At 68.2% G+C, this 8,133-nt stretch overlaps 1 protein-coding gene across 3 annotated transcripts; it reads left to right on the top strand.

Moving 5' to 3' along the window:
- Nucleotides 1–826: 826 nt before the first annotated feature.
- Nucleotides 827–7,138, top strand: LOC126050213 (Krueppel-like factor 8). 3 transcript variants are annotated; one of them, XM_049827804.1, is made up of 5 exons: nt 827–912; nt 3,451–3,997; nt 4,647–4,749; nt 4,862–4,995; nt 6,172–7,138. In XM_049827804.1, the coding sequence occupies exons 1-5, from the start codon at nt 886–888 to the stop codon at nt 6,351–6,353; spliced, it is 993 nt and encodes a 330-aa protein (XP_049683761.1). In that variant the 5' UTR covers nt 827–885; the 3' UTR covers nt 6,354–7,138. The 3 variants fall into 3 exon arrangements, with proteins under 3 accessions (XP_049683761.1, XP_049683760.1, XP_049683762.1); XM_049827803.1 differs by having other exon boundaries at nt 4,623–4,749; XM_049827805.1 differs by lacking the exon at nt 827–912 and adding an exon at nt 2,397–2,472 and having other exon boundaries at nt 4,623–4,749.
- The last annotated feature ends 995 nt before the right edge of the window (nt 7,139–8,133 follow it).

Here is an 8,133-nt window from a genome sequence, read left to right as displayed (position 1 = left end):
CCCCAAACGAGGGGCACCCCCAGCTCTGCCGGGGCCCCCGCGGGGGACCCAACCTGCCCCCACTGAGCCGCACCAGTGTGTGTCCCCCTGGCTGGGGTGGTGGAGCGGGGGGGGGGGGGGTCAAGGGGGTTCTCCCAAATATTTTGGGGGGTTATTTGGGGGTGGGGGCCTGGGGGGGCGGAGATCTGGCAGGTTATGTGGGCAGGGGTGCAGGCAGCACCCCCTCCCCCCCCGTGGGAATGACCCCCCAGGTCCTGCCTCTGCCCCCCCGGGGCACCGCTGGGTGCTCAGCCTCGGGTTTTGGGGGACCGTTACGGGGTGGGGGGGGCTGTGTGGGTGCAGGGGGGGATGCTCCCCCCCTCCCGTCACCCGTGGGTGAGGAGCTGTGACCCCCAAACGGGAGGGGGGGGCTGCCATGAGTTCGCCAGGTCTCAGCCCCTTTTGGTCTCAGCCCCCCCCCCCCCCCATCGCGGGGGGGTCCTGCGTGGGGTGCGGGCGGCACCAAGTTGGGGGGGACGACACCCCCCCCCCTCCCCAAAACCTGCATCTGTTTCCACGGCAACGCCGGATGCGAGGGGAGCCGCCCATTGGCTGCTGATGATGTCACCGCAGGGCGGGGCACCCCTCCCCTTTGATTTTTTTTTTTTTTTTTTTAAAACATCTATATTTTTTTGGGGGGGGGAGGGGAGAGGAGGAAGAAGTTTGGGGGGGTGGGGACTGTCTGTCTATGTCTGTATACCACCCCCTCCCAAAAAAAAAAAAAAAAAGGGTGGGGGAGGGGAGCTCCGCCCAGCGCGGCCCCGCCCCTCCCCGCCCGTGGGGCGTGGGGCCCCACCCGCCCCACCCGGCACCGCCCCGGGGGCAGCGGCGGCGGCGGCGGCGGGGATGCACTCGGAGGAGGCGCGGGGGAAAGTGAGTGGGGCCTCGACCGGGACGAACCGGGGGGGGGGGGGGGGGGCGCGGGTGCTTCCATCGTGCGTGGGTTCTTAAAGGGGCAGCGCCCACCGCGGGGGGGGGGGGTATTTTGGCAGCGCGGGGCCCGGCGGGGGGGGGGGGGAGGGGGAGGGAAGGGCGGGGGGGGCGGGAACCGCCCCCCCCGCCCTTCCCTCCCCCTCCCCCCCCCCCCCGCCGGGGCCCGCGTGGGTCGTGTCCGTCCCCCCCCCCCCCCCCCGCGCCGTGGCCGCTTCCGGGGCGGGCGCCGCCGCGCGCTTGGGAGGTCACAGCGTGGGGGGGGGGGGGCCGGGACACCGAGGGGCGACGTCGCGGCGCGCCCCGCCCCGCCCTTCCCTCCCACGCCCTTTGCTCTTAAAGGGCCCGACCCCCTCCTCGCGTGTGTCCTGCGAGGGGACGCACGGACACACACACACGCCCCCCCCCCCCCTCCCGCCCAGCATCCCGGGCGGGGAGGAAATTCCACGGGGAGGTGTGACGCGGCGGAGGGGTGTGCCCCCCCCCCCCACGCCCACGGGTGGAGGACACGGATCCGAGGGGGGGGGGGATGGAAGGCCGCCCCCCCCCCCCCAAAGCCAAGGTCACCCCGTGGGGTGCCCCACATCCCCCCCTGAGCTATTTTAGGGAAAAAAAAAGGGGGGGGGGAATAGAGGGGGTGCACAGCGGCCCCCCCCCTCGACCTAGGGCTTTGCGGGGGGGGGGGGGGGGCTGGTGGGTGCCCTCAGCCCCCCCCACGCCTGGGTGTGCCCGAGCTGAGGACGGAGGAATTCAGCTCACTGATGAAAGCCCGGAGCGGGGGGGGGGGGGGGGGGGCAGTGAGGCTGGATTTGGGGGGGGGGGCAGCGAGGCCCCCTGCCCAGCCTGCTGCCACATCTCTCACCCCCCCAGCCCCGTGGGGCTTTGGGGGGTGCAAGACAGCCCCCCACCCCTCAAAAGTGGGGCTGGGGGGGGGTCCCGGGGGAGGGTCGAGCCGTTTGTGCCCCCCCCTCCCCAAAAAAAATGGGCCTGGTTGTGGGGACCCCCCCGTGTGTGTGAGGGGAGGGGTGGGGGTCTGGGGGGGTGTGCTGGGGTTGGGGGTCCCCAGCTGATGGGGGAGGGGCAGTTGTGAGGCTTTTGGGGGTCCCGGTGACGTGGGGGTGTGTTTGGGGTTTGGGGCTGCGTGGGAGGGTCCCGGGGGGAGAGTAGGGGTGTTTGGGGGGGGGGGGTCTCCCTGCTTGGGGGGGGGGGTGTGTTTTGGGGGTCCTGGTGATTCGTGAGTTGGGGGGTGTTTTGGGGGTCGCTGGCTTTGTGTGAGGCTCCTGGGGGGGGGGGGGGGATGTCCCTGTCCGTGCCCCCCCAATCTGCGCGAGGAGGTTGTGTGTGTGTGTGTGTGTGTGTGTGTGCGCGCGCGCTGGGTGTGTGCGCTGGGTGTGCCCCGGGGCGGGGCCGGGCCGGGCCGCGCGTGTGTCTGTGTGAGTGTGCGTGGGGGGCTCGGTGCGCCTGTCTCGGGGGGGGGGGGGGAAGGTCTCTGCTTGCAGGCAGGTACGTGCTGGGGGTCCCTAGCCGCGGGGGGGGGGGGGTGGGGGGTGGGGGGCGGGTGTCAGCGCTGGGGTGATGAAGTGCTTGCTGCTTTTTTTTTTTGCGGGGGGGGGGGCACCCCACGCGTGCCCCCAGCAAGGGGGGTGTGGGTGTACTGGGGGGTCCCTACGGCCGCGTGTGTGTTTGGGGGAGGGGGCTCCTCGCGTGTTGGGGTACGCCGCGTGCCCAGCGTTTTTGGGGGGGGGGGGGGGGGGGGTGTCCCGGGTGGGGCCCTACCCGGGTGCCTCCGCGGGGGCCGGGCCCTTTTAAGGAGCCCACACCCGGGCCCGGCCAGGGTGGAGCCGCGGGGCCGTTCACACCTCAACCCCGGCCCGGCCGGTGAAGGGCGGCGGGGACCATGATCGCCCCCGCGGAGGAGCCCCCCGCCACGCCGCGCCGTGAGTGACCTCCCCCCCACCGCCGCCGCCGCCGCCTTGCCCCCTTCACCTTGGTGGCCGCGGGGGGGGGGGGGGTAGCGGGTTAGGCGCAGAGGCGGCGCGGCCCCTTTAAGAGTCGGGGGAGGGGAGCGTGGCGGGGCCCGCCACTCCCCGCGGGGGCACCGCCCACTCCCCCCCTCCGCCCCGCCCGGCCCTGAGGGAGGGAGGGAGGGGAGGGGCGGGGCGGGTGCGGGTGGGCGGGGCCGGCCAGTGGCACAAAGGCGCGCGCCGGTGGTGGTGGGGAGGGGAGGGGGGAAATTTCACCTTCCCGCCTTCGGCTCGCGCCGCTCCGCCGTCGTGAGGAGACCGGCCGTGGGCCGCGGGTCCTGCGCGGTCGTGGCGGGGGACTCTCGGCGTCCCCTCAGCCTGCCCGGTGCCTCGGGGCCGGGCCTGAGGTAGCGTCCCTGCCCCGCTGTGTTGGGTGGCAGGTCGGGAAAAAGCCCTTCGGCTGCTTGGCCCGTGCCTCAGTTTCCCCGTCTCCTCATGGGCTGCGGGTCTCTCGTAGGGCCAGGGGAAGGCGACGCCCGCCATGAGCTCGTCGGCACTGCTGGCTGAAGGTCCCCTCGACCCCCCGGTGCTGCTGGCCGACATCAAGACGGAGCCCCCCGAGGAGCTGCTGGCCAGCGACTGCGGCCAGCCCCAGGCCGAGCCCGTCGATCTCTCCCTCAACAAGTCCAAGGTGGCCGCGGTCTCTGCTCCCCCGCCGCCTCCCCCTGCCTCGGTCCAGTCCTCCCCGCTCCTGGTGGCTCCCCCTCTTCCCGCTCCGGCCACCGTCTCCATCTCGCCCTCCGGCCTCAGCTCCACCTCGGCCATCCCGGCCGTCCTCTCGCCCGGCTCCATCCTGGCCTCCACGCAGGGCAGCGGCGGGCAGCAGATCCTCCATGTCATCCACACCATCCCCTCCGTCAACCTGCCCAGCAAGATGGGCAACCTCCAGACCATCCCCGTGGTGGTCCAGTCCCTCCCCGTCGTCTACACCACCATGCCCACCGACGGCGTCACCGCCATCACCGTACCCCTCATCGGGGGGGACGGCAAGAACGCCGGGTCCGGTAAGGGCTCGTGGAGGAGAAACCCTGACGTTTGGGGGGCTGGGGGGAGCGTCCCCCACCTTGCAGAGTGGCAACCCTGACGGGGATCTGATTTTTCCACCCTAGGGTGTTCTCCCCACATCTACCACTTTCACCCAAAGCCCGCCCAGGGCGCTCGGTCCCCAGCCTGTGCCTCCAAGGGGACACAGGGAAGGCAGGGGACACATGGGCATGGCACTGCTTGCCCTGCCTGCCTTTCGCCCATCCTGCTTCTGGCAGCCTGCCTGCTCTTCCCACTGGCTGCCCGCTGCCAGCGGCTCTGGTTTCAGGTCAGCTGCACCCCACCCCGTGACCCCCCCCATTCCCTTCCCCAGGACATTCACAGCTTCCCATATTATCCGGGGTGGGAGGGCTGGATCTCCCCTCCTCCAAGCAGGAGCAGGCAGCCAAAAGGGGTGCCTCCCCAAGTCGTTCCCCCACTTCTGTGCGCCCCATGGTGCAGGGGGCTTCTCCATCTCCCCAGCTTGATTTTGGGGGGAGGGGTGGAGCAGCATTTGGGGCACTGGGAGTAGGGGTGGGGCTTTTGGGGGTGTGTCTCTGTTCTCTGCTCGCAAGCCTCACCCCCTCCCTCCTTGTTTCTCAATAGCTTTTCTTTCCCGCCCCCCACCAGTGAAAATTGACCCGGGCTCCATGTACCCCATGGACATGAACAGCGACAGCGAGGACAGTGCTTCCGAGAGCGGCCCAGCCCCTTTCCAGGACCTCCAGAGAGAGTGAGTCTCCTCGCATGTCCCCCCACCCTGTCCCCCTCCCCGTGTCCCCGGGTGCCCCGCGGGGTCCGTGGGTGCGGGGGCCGTGCCCTCCATCCCTCCCTCCTCCCGGCAGGCCGGCGACGCGGGGGCAGCGAGCCGATTCCCCCGACCTGAAGAAGCGGCGCATCCACCAGTGTGACTTCGAGGGCTGCAATAAGGTCTACACCAAAAGCTCCCACCTCAAAGCTCACCGGCGGATACACACGGGTAGGGGCCAGGGCCACATGCCCCCCTGCCCAGGAGGGTCAGGATCAATGCCGCCAGCTCCCGATGGGCTGGGGGCACGTGCGATGGGCTGCACGGGGCGATGGTGGTCCATCCCTGGGCTCAGGTGTGACCCTTTCGGGGTGCCCGCACCCTGTGCCAGGGCTGGGGGGCGCTTTGGGAGCTCAGGGAGGCTCTTTGGGGGTGTTGGCACACTCTGCAAAATCTGGGATGGGGCCCCTTGGTGCCTTGGGATGTCTTTTGGGGGTGCTGGCACTCTCTGCCAGAGACTGAGGAGTCCCTTTGGGGGCTCTGCGTGCTGGCGCCCTGTGTCAGGGCCGGGGGTGCCCTTTGGGGCTCAGAGAGCTCTTTAGTGGTGCTGGCACCCTCTGCCAGGTTTTGGGGTGGCCTCCTTTGGGGCCTTGGTGGCACTTAGGCTCTGTGCTGGCCCTCTGGGGGTGCTGGTACCCAGGGCCATGCCCCGGGGACCCTCCTGCCCCCCACTCCCCGGTCTGGTTACGGAACGCTCCCTTGGAGCCCGCCCCCTGCGGGGGCTCCCCCCTCCCTGCCACCCCCCAGCACCCTGGGGTCCCTCTGCCAGGGTGGGCTCCCGGTGCTCCCATCGCGTGCTCGGCACCCCTGTGGGCTGGCACCCCGGGACCCCGTGGGACCCCAGGCCCTGCCGTGGGGTGCCGTTGCAGCCGGCCCCCGGTGAAGACGGTGGGGTGCTGCCACTAGAGCCGCACGCTGCCCGTGGGAGGGCGCCGCAGGCAGAGGGCACCCTCCTCCCACCCATGCACGGGGTGCTGTAATGAACTCCATGGGGTGCCGCTGCAGCAGGTCCCTGGGGGGTGACCGGGCAATGCTGCAGGTGGAGGCAGAGAGGTGTGTGCACCCCAAAATACCATCTTGGGTCTTGCTGGCAGCATGGGCGCGGTGCTGCCCTAGGGCTAAAAGCAGCACTCGTGCAGCCGGTGGCACCAATGGGCCGCGCTGGGTGAGCGCGGCGGTGGGTGAGGGCTGACAGAGAGACGCTGAGGGTTTCCCGTGGCTGTGGCGACCCCGCTGCAGCCAAGAAACCCTGCCAGTTTTTTGTTTTGGTTTGGGTTTTTTTCCGCTCTGCAAGGTGCGTGGCAGTAATTTTTACAGTGCTGACCCCTCTCTGCTCCCCTTGCACAGGCGAGAAGCCCTACAAATGCACCTGGGAAGGCTGCACCTGGAAGTTCGCCCGCTCCGATGAGCTGACCCGGCACTTCCGCAAGCACACAGGCATCAAGCCCTTCCGCTGCTCGGACTGTGACCGCAGCTTCTCCCGCTCCGACCACCTGGCCCTTCACCGCCGGCGGCACATTATGATGTGAGGAGCCGAAGTCACTGGGGCACCTGGCTGGGATGGGGGGGACAGCAGTGGAAAACGGGGGCGCATCCCCCCCCTGCTCCTCCGTGTGTGGTGGAGGGACTGTGGGAGAGGAGAGGCCGAGCTCTGCCCCGTGGCGAGCAAACCGTGGCCGCTCCGGGAGCCCCACCGGCACAAGATGTAAAAAAGATGGTTTCCGGACTGGTTCTCCTCCCTTGGTCCCGTTTCTTCTTTTTCCTGGGCTTCTTCTCCCCACTTGCAACGTCTGGAGGTTCCTCCTTGACTCCTCACCTGTGGTTCACCCAGCAGCGGCCTCCAGATCTGCACGTCTGCCTCATCAGCCTCTTGCCCATCTCCATCTCATGTGCTCGCTGTCCCCTGCCCCCCTCCCAGTCCCCGTGGGCAAAATCTGGGAGCTGTGGAAAGGACAGAGGCGAGGGGGGGGGCTCTGCCATCGCCCCCGTGAAATAGCTGTCGGCCTCTTTCCTCTCCAGAAAGCTGCTGCCTCTCCATCCCCAGCCACTGCGTGTCCCTGTCCCGACGGGAGAAGGGACCCCGGCACAGTCACCTCTCTCTGCATCCCTCGGCGTGTGCTGGGCTCCACGGGAGGTGCTGGGGGCACGCAGGAGGGCCAGCAGGAAAAGAAAAAGCAAGAAGGGGTGGGGGGAAAAACCAACAACCCAAGAGCAACCCACGAACAAGACCACCACCACCACCAAAAAAAAGGGAAACTTTGCGGAACGTGGAACTGTGATTTTATGGAGTTTTAAGGGGGGGTGGGACGGGGTGGGGAGGGCGGGGGCTGCCAGCTCTCGGGTTTTTTTGAAGACTATGGGACAGTTGAACCGTTTCTAAGTTAAAAAGGCAGACTGTGGCCACATGCTTTTCTTTTTAATTGTAATTATTAATTTTGTGGGGTGCCCCCCAGCCAAACTACCCCCCGGTTGCTGTGGGGGCAGCCCCACGCTCGTCCTGCGAGGGTGGCAGGATTCAGGGTTGGAGCCTTGGGGCTGTTGGGTGGTGGGAAGGGTGATGGGGGAATGTGACACCCCCAGTCCCCCCCAGCCAGTACCAGTGGGGCTGGTTGGGGGGTGCGGGGAGCTTCCCGAAAGCTCTCTCTGAGCCTGTGCCTTTGGCTTGGGGGATGCTGGGCTGCTTGGGGAGGGGGGATCTGGTGTGGGGAGGGCCTTGGAGCAGGGGAGGCAGAGAGCCCCAGCCCCTGAAAACGACTCTGACAGATGCTTGAGAAACTACTTTTCCTCTCTGCTTTCCATCCACCGGCCGAGGTGTTTCATGGGGACAGAGCTTGTCCCCGGCCCTGCGGTGGCCCCCGACCCTCTTGGGGCTGGGCATGGCCGGAGGGTGAGTCTGGTTAGCGGCCGGTCACAAGTGGTGTTCCCCAGGGCTCAGTATTGGGGCAGGTTCTGTTTCATATCTTTATCAACGATCTGGAGGAGGGGATCGAGTGCACACTCAGTGAGTTTGCAGAGGACACCAGGTTGGGCAGGAATGTTGATCTGCTTGATCCCTCTGCAGAGGGATCGATGGGCCAGGCCAGTTGTACGGGGTTCAGCAAGGCTCAGTGCCAGGTCTTGTGCTTGGTCACAACAACCCCATGCAACGCTACAGGCTTGGGGAAGAGAGAGCAGCTGGAAAGCTGCCCGGCGGAAAAATACCTGGGGGTGCTGGTCCACAGCCGGCTGAAGATGAGCCAGCAGTGTGCCCAGGTGGCCAAGAAGGCCAACGGCAACCTGGCCTGTATCAGAATTCGTGTGGCCAGCAGG

The sequence above is a fragment of the Accipiter gentilis genome, chromosome 24 (genome assembly GCF_929443795.1).
Source record: "Accipiter gentilis chromosome 24, bAccGen1.1, whole genome shotgun sequence".
NCBI classification, from domain to species: domain Eukaryota; kingdom Metazoa; phylum Chordata; class Aves; order Accipitriformes; family Accipitridae; genus Astur; species Astur gentilis.
Note: the sequence above shows the minus strand (reverse complement) of the source record. Positions and strands in the feature narration are given on the sequence as shown.